The sequence below is a fragment of the Rhea pennata genome, chromosome 3 (assembly GCF_028389875.1).
Source record: "Rhea pennata isolate bPtePen1 chromosome 3, bPtePen1.pri, whole genome shotgun sequence".
NCBI classification, from domain to species: Eukaryota; Metazoa; Chordata; class Aves; order Rheiformes; family Rheidae; genus Rhea; species Rhea pennata.
In genome coordinates, this window is record NC_084665.1 from 44,536,032 (window position 1) to 44,557,669 (window position 21,638).

Below are 21,638 nucleotides of genomic sequence, written 5' to 3' on the forward strand. Positions count from 1 at the left end.
CTGTCCTTTAGCAGCTATTTAATACAGCTTCTTCTCATTCACCTAACGCTGAGATGAATCACCGGAAGATTTCAAACAGTAAATGCAAAAGAAGGAAAGACACAAAATAATGCGTTTGCACACACTGCCATTTGCTCAGGAATTAAAGCTTAAGAAAATTTCTAACAATAACTTGAAAAGTTTCTCTGAAGGAAACACATTAACTTCTGAAAGCATACAGAATCCCTTACAGGGTCTGTGCACAGCAGATGAACATAAAGCCAGCTCAAAGGCAATCTAAGTTGGCACAACCTTTGAGCAAAAGATGGGGGCGGGAGGCGAGTTGGCTGAGAGGTCTACTACAAATACTACAGAAGCCCACTTAATTTGTCTCTGCATAGCATAAAGGAGCCATAGACAATCAAGAATTATTTAACACTCTTCTTCATAAAGAAGAGTATAGGTTTCACCTAAAGAACATGACAGGAGACAGAACAGTCACAATTCCAATAGCCTCCTACACCAAGGATTAGAACAAGATGTCACATTTTGACTGCAGAAGGACCTTATTCAGAAGAAATTCAACAAGTGTGGGATAATGAAAGGAATAATTTCAACTATTCAGACTAGACAAATCATCAAGAAAAGCCTGATTCAATTAAAACACCTTCTGGGCCCCTACTCAGGGCACAGAATCAGCCAAAATCAGCAGGAAAACAATGAGGATATTAATTAATTCACATTTTACATTTTGATCGATCCCTCTCCAGGAAATTTACAGAAAGAGGAAAACATCTTCATCCTCATATTACAGATGAAAATCTAGGTATGCACACTGAGGATCAGGATACAGAGCTAAGGATCAACGAAAAACTGAACTGCCCTGCAGCATTTTCCAAGAGACCATGAGGACTATAGTTCAAAGACTCTAAATTTGTTAAGCAACAAGTAGACTAGATCCTTAACACCTGATCCAACACCTGATCCACCACTGATCTTTACAAATGCTCAGTAGCTAAAAAAGATGGCACTTAATTTTTCACAGTTGTCTGGACTCCACTATCCTGCCAGCCCGTACATCAGATTTCCCTCCCTCTAAACTGACAGAGAAGCTAAACCACTTTCCACCAAGATTCCTAACCAGGTCTACACATATCTACACAAAATCTGTTAGTGTATACTTGATTTTTTCTGATTTTCTTTTTTTAATTATGGGAGTAATCCTATTGATATCTGTTAGTTTAGGAAGAGAAACAAATACCAGAGCATTTACTGTTAAATGCACACACACACCAATCTGTATTCAAGTAAAATAGTCAGGAACAATCATTACTCATTACATTTCTCATGTTTTACAATTCTCTGGCAGGAAGAAATATATATATATTTATTTATATTTATACACATACACACACCTTCTCATCCTTAATCTTGCAAGGTTCAAGACTATAAAATTGGATGATTCATCTCCTTTGGAGAGCCTCACTGCCAACAACAAAACCATGCCAGCTAAGCTGTGTAGCTAATGCCCTGAAATACAGCACAACAATGCAGCAGAATCTCTAATGCCCTAAGTCTCAAGGGCAAGGAGGAAAAAAAATATATATACAGTGTGTACACACACACACATATAAAATAAATAAAACACAGTTCATGAAATCTTTCAAGAAACTTGCCAGTTTGACAGATCCCATAAGCAATTTTACTAATCTAGCATATTAAAAAAAAATCTAAAAATTTAATCCTTTTCTCACAGGAAAAGTCGTCATTTTAAAATAATACTGGAGAAGACTGTTCCACTCTGCAAGCTATACTAGTTTCACAGGTGTCATGTTGACTACCCAGATGCAAAAGACACTTCTAAAAGCTAATCTTTAATAATACCCTATGACTGTTTGTTCCCTGGATCATCACTGAATCTGATAACGGGGGCTTCTTTCACATGCCAGTAAGCTCACTAACATCGCATCATGATTACAATTCAATTACAATTATACTTTCAACTGACACATCCCTGCTCTTAAATGTGACAGAATATCAAAAGATAATGACGGACTTTGTGCACATTTCAGCTACAAAGATTTAGTCTCTACAATTATTAATGTTGTGCAGTATTGCAGTGATGACAGTGCACTGATTTTTGTATTCTGTTGGCCTCTCCTACATGCAAAACATTGCCTAAACATCTAGTATGTAAATATACAATCCTTGTGCCTTTGAAACAAAACGAAGAAAGATAAACAGTCTAAAAATATACAATCATCTTAGGTTATTAAAAGAACACTTTTTAAATAACAGAAGTTGCACAGTCAAAACAGTGAATACTACATTGCTGCTTGACCACATGTCCTTATTTGAATTCTCCTATACATCCAATGAAAGAAGAAATCCTCAGTCACCAGGAGGCATGAACTCAAAATCCTCCAGTACTGCCGTAGCGAATACTTCATATATCCAGCTAAACCATCCAAAAACGGGCCAGGAACAGAGAGGACTGCCTCCCATAGATCCGAGGGCTTGATGGAAGTAACCCAGCGCAATCTAGCTGCTAAGGAATTAGAAGATAGGATAAGCATAGGCCAGTGAGGAATGAATTACTCCTGGAAGTCTGTGACAAAGCTGGGCAGTCTGATTGATATCTCCCTGCTTTCTATCTTAATATTTGAGGGGAGTGATAAACTGATTTCTGCAACATGCTTTCCCTTACCTCATAAGGAGTGGAAGGAATAGATGTTTTGGACTACTTTCCAGCTCAGAAGCAACCAAGTCCACCCAAATTCTCTTCTCTTCCCTGACCCCAATATTGCCACATCTTTCAAAAACATAACCTTTCTTAGAAAAATGCATGTATTTATGGTTTTATCATACTATACCTCCTTTATGAGGAACAAAAATTAGAGAAGAGATATTGGCATTTTTAGTTGCTTCTCACCTTGGGAAAAAAAACAAATAAAATTATAGGACAAATAAAAGGCCCTTCTGCCATTTGCCTGAAATAGAAAAACCACAGAGTAACTGCAGGAAGGAAAATACAAAGAGAAAGAGTCACAAAAATCTCAGATGACAGAAAGTGTTAAAGCAATACATAAAAGTAATTTCCAGCTCTCATGTAATAAATTATACACAGTAAAAACATTTCAAAGTAATTCTTTACACATAGTCAAAGAAAAAAGCATGATAACGTGATAAGCAATTTCAGTTTTTTAATCATAAAACTACAATGACTTCAAGATTACTACAGTACACTGAGCTCTTTAGAAAATATACTTTTTCATACAATACTGTATTCTATTTAGTAATATCCTAATCCAAGCTAAGAACTACATTAACCTTGACTTCAGCAGGATTTGGACCAAGAGAACAAAACAATATGTAATAGCAGGTCAGTTCTCAAAAGAGGACAAGAGATCACATAGCTTTATATAAAACTGCTCTATTTTTCCTCAACATTATCATCTTCCTTAAGATGCAGAACTAATATTCAGGGCACATTTCTGCAGCCCCTCAAAGAAAAGAAGATGTGTTTCTGAAGAAATTTGAAGATTGAAATTGGGTTCAAATCCAGATACAGTTTAATTTAGACAGTAAATTCTAACACAAATTCATACAAGGTCAAGAACAACCATGAGTCAACAAGAAAGAAATATGGAAGAAAAAGGTAAGTAATATGTACTTTTAAGTGAGTATTGATATTAGTGATTTTCTTTCTTTTTCTCTGATACAAATTAATTTCAGCACTTAAGAGGAAAGCAGCACACATTTTCAACAAACACAGTCATGAAAACATGACATATATATCATCTGAAATAATGAACCACAATTAGGCAACACCTTGGTAATACTCAAGAGGAAAGCAATGATTACTTTATAATACACAGATGCAAGGGTGCACGGAAGGTTTGGTTCTATGTATGAACAATCCAATGAATACAGAGGGAAATTCATGGACCATTTCAGCAGGAAATAAGCTGGAAAAGGACTATTATAAGGCATTGCCACGCAATCATCTGTAACCAACAGCTGGTTGAAGACCTTTCCATTACCAATGGTCACAGTTTTACTCTAAGCCAGGAGTCAAAGTGCCAGACTAAACAGAGTGAAAAAAATCAAAGTAGAAGGTAGAGGCTTGAATATTCTTGTGTCTGCACATTTTTTCATATTCTGCTACACTGAGTAAAATGTAAATAACCCTGACAAACTCAAAAAAAAAAAAAAAAAAAAGTAGGTCCGTTTTACAATTAACCTGCTCTCTACAATTAAGTTGAAAGTGTGCATAATTTTTACTATTTCACTATCATTGTAGTTAACATGAGTCTGAAACAGCAACACTGCACAGTGAGAGCTCAGTTCCATTAAGCATTGATATCCTTAAACCCAAATTGGCTGTTATTAGGCTTAGAGATACCATGGAGACAGGTGAGCCTAGGATCTTTCAGGATCTGTGACAACTTAGAATTTCTTACCTTGAAGTGTGATCTAAACTTTCCTAAGTAACTAAAGAAAAAGTTATTTTATTCACCTAAAAATAAGACCTTCAACACAACACCGGTCTCCAACCTTACAATGGATGGAGGCAGCCTTACAGATGAGGCAAAAGGTACTTTTTTTTTAAAAAAAAAAAAAAAAAAAAAAGCAGCTAGAAATAAAAATACCACTCTAGAGTAATAGAAATAGAATAGAAAAACAAGTGTTTTGTATGTATCAAGCAACTAAAAAGCAGTTTTCCCCCTTAGAACAGTACAGTAGATATAATTTTGAGTAAATTATATAGTATACATTATCTCAATTCCAAATTAGCACTTACTATGGATTGTGCAGATGACATAATAAAAATTAGCTGGACCCAATAACAGCACACAAATGAAAAATGCTACTCAGCAAAAACAGTATTTAGCTCACAAAGACTTTGAGGAGCTTAGCACAAAAAGATAACTCTAGCTTTCTTCTCAGAAAAGAGAAGCATATGACAGGTGATTACCTTTGCTGAAGTGCACAAAACAGTACATCTGTGCAGCAGCAGTGGAACAGCCGACCATAATTAGATGTAAACATTTTTGAGTAGCAATACAGTATATATTTTTACACAAATGGTGCAAAACCAAGGCACACACTTCTGGTACATAAGCAAGATAAATATTAATGGTACTTAAAATGGCAGACAAAGAGCACAGAAAAGCATGTGTGTTCTATACATTCAGACCATTCTGTAGCACAGTAGACAGGGTACTAGTGTGCAATTCAGCTTTGGTTAAAGTCAGGAGGGGCTTTCACATTAACTCCAGCAAGAACAGAACCAGACTTTTTGAACCACAGATACAGCCGCAGTCCTTCCTTGATGGTATGTAGCTCACTGACATGAACTGCTGCGCGTAATGATCAAGCCACAAATGACCTTTAAACTCCTCTTTCAAAAGATCAACTTAAACAGTTAAGAAAATGTTGCTTATTTTAAATCCTGTGCAGTCACTGACAAGCAAACTGGTTCCTAAAAAGTTTGAGAGAGGTAGAACACATTATTCTGCTAGATATTAAACTAAAATCAATTAATTTACATTCAGATTACAGTAGAATTTAAGCAATAGGTCAGAGAGCCAGGTTTTTACTTGAAGCCATCTTTGTAATACAAGATTTGTTTTCAAGCTTATGGCCAAAATTGTATTCATACCATAAGTATTTTCTCCTACCCTTTTTTTTTCCTAATGAAATAACCCTTAACAGCATGTTACAGCAACCTCCTGTTTTATGCATTTACTTTATTTAAACTATTTATTCCTTAGGCAGGGAAAATGAGATCCAGCTAGAAAGTTCCAAAGGAGTTTAAGGATTTTCTTCAGCTGATTATTGTATTTAAAGGTATAAAATGCTGCCACAAATTCATTTTAAGCCTTGACCTCTTCATTTCTCTGCCCCCCCCAAGAAAAAATGAAAATAAATCACTATGGTACAATTACTAATAGCAAACCGTAACTGTTGAATAAGAACTTACTACAACAAAGTGTGCTTCCCAAGCTCTAGATGTGGTTCCAACTGTCAAACTGTAATTCTGTAACAGACATAAATCATCATAAAAAAACTCACTCATCAATAGGAAATCACACAGGTACATAGAAAAGATGTAATTTTGTTATGTTCATATCACTACAAAGTTTACTCCCCAATTAAACTCATTCCTTCACTGAATGTATGTTCTGATCCATGTTAGTTTATTCTGTTAGTAAACCAAGAAGTGCAGCAAGACCCTCCTACATCAAAAGGAATGCAAATGCCATGCATGGAAACAAACCTCCCCCATCAAGTTCTGAAGGTTGAGCATTTCTCACACACTATATTAATTGGATTACTTTACAGGATTAGGCGTCTAGGAAAACTGATACAGTCTCTCTCACCTAAAGATCTTCCGAGCCAGCAGAGCTCATCTCTGCGCAGAGGGCCAGACTAAGTGATTCCTTAAGCCAAGGCACCGGGCTTCTGCAGAGAGGTGGCTTTCCCCAAAGCCGAGCGCCAGCCCCCAGAGCTGACAGCACTGAAAAGCAGTATTGCCGCTGATGCTCCCTTAACTTTGCAGCTGTCCAGTGAAAAAGAAACCATGGAACTGGGGCAGAATAACGAAGAAGATAAAACAGCGAATGCCCGATTCTGCACCACTAACAGACCTGTGAAGAAGTATACAAGGAAATGGAAATTCTGGGACTTCAGCTGCATTTGCAGCAGACTTGCAAATTATAAGGTAGAAATCAACTAAAAACCTCAGAATGAGAGAAAAAAAGAGAAACATGTTACCTGTGATACAATCAAAATAACCCAGAAGCTGATGCCTATAATATTCTCAATAAAATACAACCTCATCTAAAACTCAATACATCATCTAAAATTTTTCAGTAGACTAAAACAGACGTGAGAAGGGTTGACTTGACCACTCAAAAATAGTCCCAGGTCAGTAAAAAATGTAAATTCCTATATTCTCAGCTAGCTATAGCCAATAAAGAGGTATACACAGTATAAATATTTCTGTTTTTAAAATGCAAGTTTAAAATGTTTATTTAATTAGGGAGCAAGTTTCTGCTATAAAAACCTCCCTATAGCTTTAGGGATAGGAAAATCTAACTTACACAACCTAATTTCTCAATGTTCTCCTCCTACTACATTGGGGGGAAGGAGGGGAAGCTTTGTACTTCTGTTGAAACTCAGTTGCAAAACCAACCATTTTATTTCAGAGAGATGTCAGGCAACAAGCTATATGTCTAAAGAAGATAGCAAAAATCACCTATGAGATATGACATCCCTCCCTCCCTCATTCCATCCCTCTTTCTTTCTACCCAAATGCTCAATGAGGTGCAGGTGGTTTCCTGAGGGCAGGCATGCAAAGTAGGAGGAGGAGGAAGAGAAAACACAGACTAGTCATAGATCAAAACAAATGATGCAGAGAAACAGACTACTGAAGTTCTCATCATAAATTCCCTCTTGTCTTGTAAACCAAATGTATTGTTTTTAATATACTTCTTCTCTTATTCTGTAAGAGTAAAAGGAAAAAAAAAAAAAGGAGAGAGAGAGAGCAGGAAGAAAGAAACCCCAAGCATAAGAGCCCCCCCTCTGGAAAGTATCTATCAGCTTCAATTAAGCTTTAATCAGAAATATAGCATTGCAAGTAACATTTCAAAACAGTCCAAAATGTAAAAGCATTTCTCCCATAGTTTTTCCAGAGACCTTCTCATATCAAGAAAAAATTTACAGGATATTTCTACAAGAACCCTGCTCAGTACCAAAGTAACAGCTTCTAAAATACATAGTATTCACTACATCAGCTATATTAAGAGGGATTAAAGAGCCAATAAGGGCTGATACCTGACCAAGCTGTCAGACTATCATGCTAAGACCCACTCAAAAACATTTCAGTTTGCAAACCATTATTTTATGAAACATATCCTGCAAAAATTCAGCCAACAACAAAGGAACACCTACACCATTTGAGATTTCTCATTCTGCCTATATAGCTATCACCCTTCTGCAATTAATATGTTCTAAACTAGTGGGTTTTTTGCTCATTAACCTTTCTAAGGACTAACAGTGCTACCTAATTCTATGACAATGAAGATATCAGGGCCACTTCTTCTGCACATACCAATAAATTCAACACGTATCTGTGATATCCTTATGATTCCAGTATTGCCTTTACATCTCCGATGATACTGTTTTATGGATTTTTTGCCTAAGCACTTGTGAATGCTACCTAACATTTTTGGTCATGAAAGTTTTTACTTTGTCATCAATACAGACTTCTATCTTCATCAGTTCCTCTATGAGGAGAGTTAGAGCTCTTCTACCCCACTAACTATGACAAACTCTCACAAATCAATTGTCATGCCGGTATAAATGCAACTTGGTGGTTCCTCCAGTTGCTTGCTGGACTGGCCAGTATGTGTCAAAACTCTAGACATACCTTGGCTTTCCATAAATGGCAACTGAAGTTGGGAAGGGGCGGAGGGGGCAGGGAAGATGAACACTTGTATTTAATACAAGCTTCTAAAAGAATATTAGAATTAGAATATTATCCATCCCTTTATTAACAAAGGGCTATTATACTACCTGTGACATCAGTACAAAAGTGTTCGCTATCTTCATTTCATTCTTACTGAACACCTCCCTGCACCATATACTGCAAATTGTATTACTCATCTGTTGCCTGGAAAAAAGGGTGCATGCTCACCTCCCTGGTGCTTTCTACAAGACTGAGTAAACACACATAAAAGTCTACGCATTAACATCACCAATGCTGTAAACGTAGTCAGAAAACATGAAGTCACACAATTTACATCTATTTTCAGTCTGGCCCCTCAACATCAGAACGACACAGCATTCTCAAGACTGCTGCGGGGCTAAAGGACTCTTAGCCACCACATAAGCATATAGGAGGACACTATCACCATCGCAACCAAATGCTTTATCAAAGACTGCCTTGGGATGAATGCTAAGTGTCCACATAAAGAGATTTAATCATCTAGCCTGTGCTCTCCTTGTGCCACTGAAAAGGTTCCGGTTTGCAACTAGGCAATAAACACACCAAGAATTCTATTAATGATTTCCAAATTTTTATCAGCACAGCTACATCTCTGATGTATGATGAGGATCAATTACCAGCAAAGGAATCCATCTATCCTGTAGTTTACTGAGTCTTAACCAGATCTACCAATTACCTAGGCTTACTATGAACACCCTTCAAATTCTTCCTATTCCTCCACTTCAATCTCTCTTTAAGTGTTTCTTTTTAGCCATCACAGGAATGAAAGATGTTCGTATATCAAGGACAATTGTCTGATATACACATCCAAGGAAGTTTTTTCCCCGCTCCCCTCTTTCCCCTTTTTCCTTTTATGAACCCAAAGAAGGTATCCCACACAAAGTCCAGGCAGTCTTTTTAGTAGATTTGCAGAGTTTGGAATGAAGAAATATAGCTATAGGAGATAGCAGTTTCTGGCTTTATTTTACTAATACAATCATTTTCTGGCAGTCCCTGGGAAAATGCATAGAGAGACAAAGCAAATTTTGTGTTGCTTCCTTCCCTCATTCTTTTGAGGGCAGGATTTAAGCCAGGACACCCTCCAAATTCAGCATGCTCAGCTTTCACAGTGGGATTCCAGACACGTTTCCACAGAGGTGGAGAGACACAATATACTGGTGCTCCACACACTGTTCTGTAACTAGACAACTAGCTAATATCCATCGAATTTTATTTCTCTTGGTCAAGTTAAAAAACATGATAACTTTGTAACAAGAAGTATGTCCTTATACAGCTTGAACTACTCTGAAATCTTCCGGAAACTTGGATCTCTCAAAACGTAATGACCTTGTTACTTCTTCCCTGTGTTGAGAATGCGAACAAAAAAACCTGTCCTCCAATAAGATATCCTGCATGTTAAAAATTCACTAATGCATTCATCTGACAGAATATCTGTCTACTTTTGACAAAATGTTCCTAGGAAGTGTAATATAGTACTATGTAACCTATTATATTTCTGATTTTCTTCAAACACATAATTATAAGAATCACTCCCGACTCTGATAAACACTGATTTATACCTCCACATTGAAAGACTATATCCATCTTTTTATTGAAAATGTAATGTAGCTGCTACTGTGAGGACTTTAAAAACACATTATTAGCTCTGTAAAACTGACCATTATGACATTATATTTAAAAAAAATTTGCAACTGTCAAAATATGTTAATGCAGTCCATTTTACAATACCTTCCTTATCCTTCATACTTATTTGCAGCTTAGTTTCCAAACAGTCAGCACCTGAATTCTAGATTTTTTTTTCTTAACCAATTTTGAGAGGCTAAGCAAAACTGCAACTAAAAGGCAAAACATGTCTCAAACTTAAATGTAAATTAGTAAATATATCTGTTTGAATCTACAGCTGAGTAAATATATTTGGGCTCTGGAAATAGCAACATATTTAAAAAGCTTAGGCACTTTCCCTGATAAGTTACACCACCATTATTATACAGCAAAAAATGACAAAGATGAGCAAAAATTCTTTCATTAATGATTACACAGCTATTTAACGAAACTCCAGTTTATTAACAACTGAGAAGCTGGTGCAAGTCCCTGCTAGTTTTTGCTACAAAATCAGGATGACCTTTCCTGTGAGGATGCTGCAGGCAGCGACTACCTTAAGTTGTTCAATTTGCTGCACTGACAGCCAAGAAATACCACCGCTGTGCCCCCGATGGGCACAGAATATTGAAGCTGCTCCGCATTGTTACAGTTGCCTTCAAAATGCTTATCCTGTTATCTGAACCGGTCCCTTCATGCCTTTTCTCATTTACTGAGCTGCACCAGGCAGCCTCTTCAAGAGGCGCTCCACACTGAGAGCACTACAGACAGGGCTTAAGCGCCATATGCATGCAAAACACCATGATGATGATGATGGCAGAATATAGACCGGAGGCAGAAAATTGCACAAGGCTGTTCTTATTTTGCTATCGGCAGAGTTTCCAGGCTATAAACTGCGGCAAGAATGACAGCGTTCTGTTCTCCCTTCTGTCCACGGTTAAAATTTAAAATGGGTGTTTTCAAACTGAAGGATCAAGTAACAGTAACAAGTAACAGGCCTCCACACCTGCAGCCTCCATGAAATGAAAATAAACTACTTTTACATATTAGTTTTATTTGTAACATATGATAAAAAGTCTATTAAAGCTTTCTTTTTTAATCTTAATAAGAAAAGGTAGTGACAAGATAATTTGGCCTAAAAGTCTGCCCTCGCATTTCCATTTTACTAGGGTTTGTTTTGATTTGATTTGTTTACTTGTTCTTCTTCAAGAATGAACACTTAGCTTTGAATTCCCTACCTCTCAAATCCTCTTCCTCCCACTTAGAAAAAGTGTTAATGCTACTTTAAGGATCCACATTATGAATGCAAATATCTACACAACAAAGAAGAAGTTAGACCAAATGAAATACATCTCTTTGTAAGGGAGACGGATGAAATTGGATGAAATATATGAAAAAGGAAAAAAAAAAATCATGGCTCCTGAATTATGATTCTCATTAGCTACTCCCTCTTTTCACCTACAGTTAGTGCTTTAGAAAAAAATCAAACCCAGTAACTCAAACAAACCAGAGCTCAACCTCTGGCAGTTTTGGGGTATGTCAGTAAGTTCCCACTTCAGAGCTACAGGACTTTCTGCAGGCTGACAAGACTACTCTTGCTCAGAAATGTAGTCTAGAACAATATTAACAAGAAAACATAAGTAATTTCCAAAGGCAAATGAGTAATCTTGAAAACTTTCTTTTGAGGAGGTAAGCTATCCACCTGCAGTCAACAGAAAATTCCCATTAATGATGGATAAGAGAGGAAGCCTCTCCTCACTAGTTCAAAACACAAGCAGAAAACTGCTGCTATTTCATTTGTACATTAGTACGAGACAGAGACAGCCATCTCCACAAACTCACACAGCTTAATTTCCCAGAAACTAAGAACAAATTGATCCAGGCAAACAATATTTTTAATAAGTGGTACTATTAAATATATTTTGTTCATGTGGCTAATATATTTATTTTTAGTTATTCTAACAACACACAGCAACATCTGTGTGGCACATTAATGACAATTAAGCAGAGCTTCATACTATGAGACTGCTTCATAGCATTTGCAAGTAGTTATTTGCTAACAAGAGATACTACTCATTGTGTGTGCAAATTAAGAAAAAAAGAGATTAAGACAGATACATAGAAAGTACACTGCTGACTTACTTCATCAACCACAAGTCTAATTGCAAGAACCACACTAGAAGAAATCTAAACTTCTTTCATCCGACCTAATAAAATGTGTTCATTTTACAGCTCAGCAAAGGCTATTCACCATGTCATGTATACAATGACAGAAAGAGTGATGTGCCTTCCTGAATGACAATCTTCTTGGGCATCTTCTAAGCAGCTCTATTGGAGGAAAACCACATTTAAAATGCGCCTATAACAACGTAGTGTTCAAACGGGGAAGTCGAAGGTAGATGTAGATCTTAAAACTGCATTAAATCTTCATTCAGAAATTCACTAGTTTTCATAACAGAAATCTGTCTGCCTAAGCTGCCCCACAGATTGAACTTCTGCAGTCAATATTCCTCTGGCCTTGGTGAGGTTGAAGAGCACCATGCATTAAAACATGGTGACAGACACTGAAAAGCTCCACTGAAAAGCCCCTTTATGCCTCAGAACATTTGCCAGCTCATTCATGGGGCAATAAAAACTTCCCAGGCAGACCGACTGTGCTGTTACAGGGCTTCCTTAACCTCCACCTGACACATCTGATACAGCCAGCCTCCAGATACAGCCTCCAGATACACTGGACAAGACAGTATACGGACTGGACAACTGATTCTGTCCAGTAAGATCATCCTCACAGTGGTATAAAATATTTGTCAAACAAATTCTGAATCAAAAAATTTATATACAAAATGTTTGCACATAATTCCCAAATAAAAAAAGGGACAAAACGTCCTAGCTAAAATCTGTTCACTACAAACAGTCTGTCCAGCTCAATTCCAAAATAGAATTTGAGAGCATATTCAGTATCCATACTGCAGTGCAGTGCCTTGGAGAGGAAGGTACAAACCCTGCAATCTCAGCCATGCCATCCCTCATATGAGCTGCTAAACAGTGGTCTCCCGTGCCAGTCCCTGGTGAATCTTCAGAAGCCACATACTGACATTTATAAGAAATATTTTTTCAAAATAAACAGAGGCTAGTCAAAGTGGGGTTTTTTTGTTTTGGTTTTGTTTTAGGGTTTTTTTTTTTTTTTTTTTTTTTTTTTTTTTTGAGGGGGGGGGTCTTTCCTTTTAAAAGTGCTCCTAATATCCAAGGCTGCTTTTGAGCATTTTTCACAATGCACATTAGCAGCTGTGTTTGTATATTTGATGACTGCAGCTACCAGAATCTAACATCCTATGACAAACCACTTTAAAACATGCAGTGTATAAAAAGTATTACAGCAAAAAAAAAAATGCATTTCTACTCCATTTACACATAAAAATAATTCTTCTTACGTCTAGTTCCATCGTATTTGATGAAACTAACATAATCTTCCAACTGTTTGACCTGATTCTTTATCTGTCTGTAGTTCCACAGTTGTGATATTGTCATTCAGGATGACAGCTAAGCACATGATTTTAACCAGATTTAAAGTGACATTCATTGTTTAAATGGGATCTTAATGAGGAATATCTGGAACAGAAGAGAAGTGACTCCGGAATCACAGAGTTCTTGTCCTGCAAACGAGACCATGTTACGTTCTTCATCTCAGATCAAAGAAAAATTCTCTGCTATCCACTCAGTTCTCTTATTATCTGAAGTATTAAATCCCAGCACAGAGTTAGGAAAATCCCTTGCCCATCAAACATGAATCCTAAATAATGTTCAGTTACAAGTATTTTTCTCCAACACCCACATCCAAAGGAATTATCAATCCACGCAGAAAATAAGGGAGCACAGAATATGTGCTTACAAGCAAGAAATCGTATTTTGTTGCAAGCTGCCAATTAAACAGATGAAAAAGAGCATCAGCAGAGAGCACATAGTGGAATATCAGCATTCCAGTCTTGAAAAAAAAGAGATGGAAAGGAGACGATGTGTCCAGCAGACCTGGGGAAGCATGCTGCTCACACTGAACATGCTTTTGATTTCTCACAGGCATGTTAGCCTTCACCACTTCAAGGAACAGTGAAAAAGGCCGTAACACCGTCAGCCTCCATTCAGTGCGTCTTAGTTGCATGTCCTACCACGCACGTCTAAAAGCAGTTCTGCTTCTAATTTACTCCACAGCCCCAGAAAGCTATACCCACCAGTATCAGGAAAATCCTCAGATCTAATGAGGAGATTACAGCATTGTTCGTCACTCCTAGGTACGTAACTGCTTCCAAGACTCAGAACACCTTTATCTAATGTAAAGGATACTATCAGAGAGCGTTTTGCTGACATACTGTAATTGTTTTAATTCCATTATCAGCTTACAAACCTGCTCCATGACAAGGCCTTCCCTTACGGGGGTTCTGCACCATGAAAATCAGTCCTTCCATGTATTTGGCACAGAAAGAGCCTAGGAGTTTAGACTAAAGCATTTTCTGCCCTCTCCTAGAACTCTGAACTGTTTTCACTGTGGGCAAACTAGGCATCCTGAAAAAATAAACATGCCATTCCTATATTAACTGCCAGTGTGTTATATTCTTGAATGTGAAGACTTAAGAGTGGGAGCGTATTTTGTACGTCTTCTAATATTTTTTTAGACCTGTACAGGGAAGTAGTCCCCCTCACAACCAATACAAGCAAAAGCAAGGCACGTGCTCCTCTCCTCTTGTATATCACATATGCACCCAGCGGGAGAATCAGTGCGTCCAGCCCCAACAGAGGACACGTGCAATACAAGGCTATCTCCAACTTCAGCAAAGTAATGGGGAAACCACTGCATGAAATTCACAGGACTATAAAATATTTCCTTGGGGAGAGCCTAAATAGCACAGCAGCTGAATTCCAGCCTGTCAGAAGGATTCTCCGACCATGTAGAGTGATGCCTCCAGAAATCCAAGGCATTTGCAGGTCACATTCATTTCTTCAAAAGTGACGTGTCAAACTCTCATTGCTCCCAAAAAAAAACAAAAATCCACCCTAACAGTGAATTTGCAGGAGGAAATGCATAACACTACTCTATCAAAAAACAAAGAGGAGGAATCACTAGGCAAAGGAGGGAGAAAAAAGCAAAACTACCAATCCAAACAGATGGCAAATACAAATTCATTTTAGTAGTTTAATACAAATAAATATGGAATTTGTGCTAAAAAAATACCATTAATTAATATTAAAAATATCATATTGTGTTTGCATTCTAGGGTAAACTTTAAAGATGCTAGAGTAATTGTGAAACATCAGAAAGAGAACCTGCATTTTAGGAAGTTTAGTAGTAGTTAGCAAAAAAAAAGAAAATACAAAAAAACACTCCTTACACATAGCAAGTGGGTCTACAGACATCATGATTAAGGTATTAAAGCATAAGGTGTTCTTTGAAAATTTGTTTTTATCTACCTAACCATTTGTTCATTTGTTGGTCCCTAGAAACAAGTAACTAAAAACAGAAACTGCAGCAATTATCTAGTAATATTAATTTCCCAGTGCTTTCTGTCCATGACATTCAAAAAGTTAAACACATCTAATAGCTTTAGAAAATACTAATCCAAATTGTCTAAGAACAGATAAAAGAAAGACTAGTCTGAGAACGTTTTAAAAGCAACTTTTCCAAGAAGCATTTGTAACTTAGACAAAGAAGTGAAAAGTCAAATCACCACCAACACAGAGCTATGCATTGGCGAGTCAAAACTTCAGAAAACAGAAATTTCTCAAGCCCTTTTTTCTTTCACTACATTTAAAAAAAATGCCTCAGTTTACCACGTTCTTCAAGGTCACTTTACCACCAGTACAACATTCTAAAAAAATTGTAAGGCTACTCTAAGGCTAGGATTGCCAAATCTTTATTAAGCCTGACGCACATTATCTGGAGCGTTGTTTTACATAACGCGCTGCCACTGTCAGGTGCTGTAGCTTAACATTACTCTGTATGAGCAGAGCAGCATTAGCATGCATGCTGCTTCTTTTTCCCTATTAAGCATTCAGATAACAGTGCTTGCATGAGCTCAGCTTAACATTTAAACCTGCAGTAAGCCTCTCATTGTGGAAGTCTTCCAAAAATATTTAACAGTAAGAAGCACTAACAATAAAACTCACAAAAACTGAAACAACACGTTTTCTTTCAAATAAACATTTTGTTTTGCCTTTAAATGGTAGACAAGACTACAACAGAAGTCATATACTGCTGAGAGGAAAAAAGTTGACCGTCTTCATGTCAGTGTTGCATAACAGCTACATTTCCAGCAAGACTATATTTTCTATGAATTCAAAGTAAATGACTAATGACTAGGATGTATACCTATTGTTTTCAGGTTTCTAACCAAAATGAAGATAAAAAAGAGGGAGAATAAGGATTCACAATGCTGCAGAACTCACATGAACATGCTTCACATATGTTATCTGTGTGGCTTACTCCCTCCTCCCCCCCACACACCGTAATGTACTTTCTTGCGTGACACTAACTAGAAATACTTTCTAAAGCAGACTGTACTAAATAAAAAGCAAAAATGAAGCAAAGATTTGCATGCAGTTCTAGTGTCTCTACCTATCAAACCTCTGAGTAATTTTTTCCTAAAACTGTGACAGAATCCGTGTACAGCACCAGTCAAATATGCCCATCTGCAAAACTTGCTAGGATTGTGCACATAAGCAGCGCTTGGGAGATACCCTAGAAGGTAAATAAAAGCATTGCTTGAAGAAAAAAAAATAAACCAGATAAGCATAAATGCAGCAGTAGCAGTCCTAACACACGAATCACACGGAGGGAAGGAATGCTTCACCACCTTAACATGCTTTGAAGAGAAGAAAGGATGCTCTCATGAAAAAGGGGGGGGGGGGGAGAATTAGTTCGTGCCCGGCGAGGAGCAAACCTGCAAGTTAGTGGGAACCCTGGCGAGGAGGAGGAAAGGTGATTTCTTTTTCCCCCCCTCCATTTCTATTTCTGCAAGAGGAGCGCGACTGCAGCTCTCGAGCCGGGCAGGGTTAGTATCCGCAGTACGCGGCGCGCAGCAGGGCAGCGCGGAACGGGCCCGGCGGAGGCGGCTGCCCGCGGCCCCCCGCGGCCGCCCGCCCCCGCGGTCAGCATCCCCGCTCCGCCCGCCGCCGGCAGCGGCAGCCCCGCGCGGCGCCGGGCGGCTCGCAGCGCGGGACTCCCCCCCCCCTCCGCCGCCGGCGCCCCCCGGCGCCCCGCTGCCCCCGGCCCGCCTCGGGGCGCAGTCCCCCCTCCCCCCCCGCCGAGGCAGCCGGCGCGCTTACAGTTCGCAGGAACTGGATCTCGTCCTCGCCCTCGCCCCCCTCGGCCATGGCTCCCCCTCTCTGTCTCTCCCGGTGCCCGGGCGGGCGGCAGCAGGAGGCTCAGGGCCGCGCCGCACCGGGCTGGGACAAGGGTGAGGGCGGCGGAGCCGGCGGCCCCAGCCGGCTGCGAGCGCCCCTGTGCCCGCCTGCCCGCCCGCAGCAGGTTGGCAGCTCTGCCCAGGCGCCTCCGTGCGAGCGCCGGGCACGGCGGGGCGTGACCAGCCGGCCGCGGAGAGGGCGGACGGGCGGGGCGGGGCGGAGCTGCCCGGCCCGGCCCCGCCGCTGCCGCAGGTGATCCGCAGCCCGCCCCCCCCAGCCGGCTGCCCCGCCTCTGCCCCGGCGGCCGTTGGCGGCCGTTGGCGGCCGTTGAGCGGCGCGGCGGCCGTTTCACGAGGTGTTAACCGCCTCTAACCGTCCCGTGAGTGCTAATCCAAGATACACGGGAGGCCCTTTAATGGGGTTTCCTTGAAGGACCGCTGGCCTGTATTTACCCCGAGGTAAAGCACCTGTGCCGACGGTCACCATGGCGTGGCTCGTCTTTCAGGAACATTCACACAGCCGTACCTTAAAAAGGAGACATTATTCCTAGTGGTGGAGAAGCTAGGCCTCCTGCAGAAAGTTGGACAGCCTGTATGAGCTGGCTGACTTCTACAGTCGGTAGCACGTAGGAATGAATATGTAGTAGAGACACGGCACTAGTTCAGTGGAACCATCATGAGGTTGGAGCAGTAGACTATCTTAAAAAATAGTACATGTGAAGAGTGCATAACTGCAGAAGGCTTTTGAAGGACCAAAACCAGCAAACATAATGAAATCATAATAATCCTGGTGAACGGAGAGTGTGGCTAGCATACTAGAAGACATAACTTTCTCAAGAAGCTACACCTGTAGTCTTTAACCTTACTCTGGTCAAGGATGTAGTGAAAAAGTAACACTAGACATCTTTGAAGAGATTTTATTGTTGCTTCCAGCAGTAGAGAAACTGTTCTTCCAACAGATTGGCAATTGCAAGAGCAGCCAAGATGCATAAAGTCTGCAGAGCAAGTAATGTCTGAGTATTTAATACAGAGGTACTATAAATGAACTGCAGAGTTAGGACAGATTAAGCATTTCTTTTATAATTTGCTGTTTTCGGTTACTACTGATTTATAGAGATTTTTACCTCTCAGATTTACTCTCTCTCAAAATAATTTAAGGAAGATAAAAGAAAACAGCAAAATAAATGTTTGTCATATTGTTACAAAATTACAATATTCAAAACTTTTAAATGTTCCTTACTCCAAATTATTTAGGTTGAGAAGTTTTCCAAAACAGCCCTGTATTAGTAGAAGGAATCTGAGCTTTTTAAGTTTTGAACCTTTCCAATATTCTGTTTCACAAAGGTGTCCTGAAGAAATAAAATTTCAATTATATGTCCATGTACAGAAGAAATCTGGTTCCACACTACAGTTTGGAAATGTATTTTGTAATAGTCATGGATGTAAAGGTCAGTTCACATGCAAATGTTAATGTTTACAGGATCCAGGTCTTGTTTAGATCACAAAACACACAGGATGCTTTTGCCTTTCTTTTGAGTAGTGGATTAGACATCTGCTATACTTGCTGCAGGTAAGGCAGGCGCATTATAAAGAAAGAGAAAAAGGGTACACGATTGTTTGCACAAAAAATATACACAATAACATCAATGGCCAAAACTTTTTGTGCAGTTTTTAGGACAGCCTTAGGAGATAATGAAAGTAGTTCCAGGAACCATGGAACCGATGAGACCTGATTTCTCATTGATCTGAAGCTCATAATTAAATTGCTTGGTGTTTAGCAAGATATGAACTCCAGCTGAAGCTTCTCCATGCTATTGCAGTCATATTTTTCTCACAGATTTGTTGCTGTCTAATATGGGTCAAATTTATGCAGCAGTTTTCCTCTGTCAGCCAATAACAGTCTTTGGTATCTTCTTTACTGAAGCATCCATTTTCATGAAATGGCTAGGAACTAACATTTAAGATACTGTTAGCCCTCTATCAACCTTGTTGAAATTTCCCAGTTAGTTCAAGAGATACTATGCAATAACAGAAAGACACACACAGCACATGGCTACGTAATCAAATTTGCTTAGGAAATAAGCTAAAAGCAGTAGATGCAAAAGATTCTTCTGATAAGTTTGTGAACAGGGGGATAAAGAGCAAATGTCATGCTTTGAAGTATGACTTCATGTTAGGTTGTTCATCAAGGATTAACATTCATGTGTGCATACACCATACATAGAGACTGTTATACGTAAACACACACTAAATTCATATTAAATATTGTTATAAAATATGTGTAGAAAATAAAAATCACTGCATGCACAGGAAAGCAAAAAAAAAAAAAGAAGTAAATTTCTAACCCACAGCTTTGCCTTCCTCTACATTACCTCATGCATCAGCTACAATATACGCGCCTCTCCCCTTTCCATCTGTACAAAATGTGCAGGCTTACTCTAACCATATGAAAAGATGAGATACATTTTCTGAATGTTTAGGGTGTTGGAATGGAACTGTATTTAAAAAGGAATATACTTTGACTAATACGAAATTTTAATCAGTAGTTATATTTAATTGCATTGGATAATTAAATACCACTTGTTGTTTTGAAAGTGGAAATAACAAAATAGTTTCTATCATAACAGGAAGAAATGATACAGAAACAGAAACAAGAATATGTAGTTTGCAAGTTTGTTGTTTAGATAAACTAGTAGAAAAATAAAATAATACAAATCCTCCTCAAATGATATTTGCAAGTAGAATTCAGTGAAATTGCATTTTTTGTGTGGATGTGGAAGTACAGGGCACTTTGCTACAGGACTGCCGGTCCCAAATTTCACAATGCCTGTCAACCCCATAGCAGTTAATCTGTGTTCCCCACTCTTGGCTCAGTTCAGGTCTAGATTACATCTCATTATGCCAACTATTTTCCAGAAGACTGAATATTTTTATTAACTGACAACTATATTTTCCACAGAAAAATGCAGAAAAGAGTTTCTAATTCCATGAAAACAACCCGATACTGATTTAGAGAGTGATAATTTTTAACAAAGCCTCTGAAGATTAAGAAAAGGGGAAAAGAAAAAGCTTTTTATAAAATATTCAGTAGGAAGCATGCCCTTCCCTTACAGTTCTACTCTATGTTTTATTAGTTAATTAGTTGTCATCATGAGTATCTGCTCTTTATTCCTCATACTTAGAAGCAGTTCTCCAAATTCTCAGTCCAGACCTTCTCCTGCATTGTGTGTGACCCTGCTGCTCCCCATATACTGTTTCTTTGTTGCCATGTTGCTTTGTTCCTCTTAGAGTCCCAGTCTAAATCTGCCCATCACAGTGCACATTTGTAATTGTCACTGTGACACATTATTTCCTTAGTGCATTTTGCCTTTAGACAGTAAGCGTGTCTTGCTACTATTACCTTAGTTTTCAAGGAAATGACACTGTGAGAATTCATAATATGCCATTACAACTTCCTCTCCAAAATCTTTGGCCTTGGTGTGATGCACAGCCAGTATAGCAGCACCAGTGCAACGGTGTTTCTGAGACACCTTGGCAGAATTCCCAAATGAACATAAATTGACAATATCATAAGAGTTTTAACACTTTAATTTCATAAATTTTGAGTTTTAACACTTTAATTTCATAAATTTTGATTTTAATTAGGAAGTTTAATATGATGTTAGGATAAGATGTGTAGATATGATGGTATGCAAGCACTCAAAATAATAAACTATGTAAAACATACAATGTCAGCTATTCACAATCATAGCAGGTACAGTGAACATTCAATATTCAATAACATAAAGGGAATTCCCAGGTGTTTCTTTGTTTTCTGTCTCTAGCAAAATATACTACTATGCTATTTTGTATTCTCAGAAGCACAGAATAAGATGATGCCTGTAGAAATAAACTGAGGGAGATACTACCCTTTCTTCCTCGCACTGTTCTTTCTTACAGTATCTCAGACTTCTAAGTTATTGTCAGCCAGATATCAATCTTGAAAACATGTTATTCTAAATGGTGTAAAACTAAAGGGATTGCTTCTCCTATCGATTTCATGAATCGACATCACTGTGGTCAATGAAACAAAAGCGATGTAAATTCTGTATCAGTGTATGTCCCAACTGTGACTAGGAAACAAGATTATGATCAGCAGACCCAATTCCCCATTG

The 21,638-nt window shown here is 38.6% G+C and overlaps 1 protein-coding gene across 5 annotated transcripts in view; it reads right to left on the reverse strand.

The window, feature by feature from the left end:
• The window catches only part of RYR2 (ryanodine receptor 2), a 444,114-nt gene extending 426,461 nt beyond the window's left edge, over positions 1 to 17,653 (reverse strand). For all 5 annotated transcript variants that reach the window (XM_062572155.1, XM_062572154.1, XM_062572153.1 and 2 more), the window contains exon 1: positions 17,408 to 17,653. In XM_062572155.1, the coding sequence (XP_062428139.1) occupies positions 17,408 to 17,455 (48 nt within the window). In that variant the 5' untranslated portion in view covers positions 17,456 to 17,653. The remainder of the gene's footprint in view (positions 1 to 17,407) is intronic.
• Between the last annotated feature and the right edge of the window lie 3,985 nt (positions 17,654 to 21,638).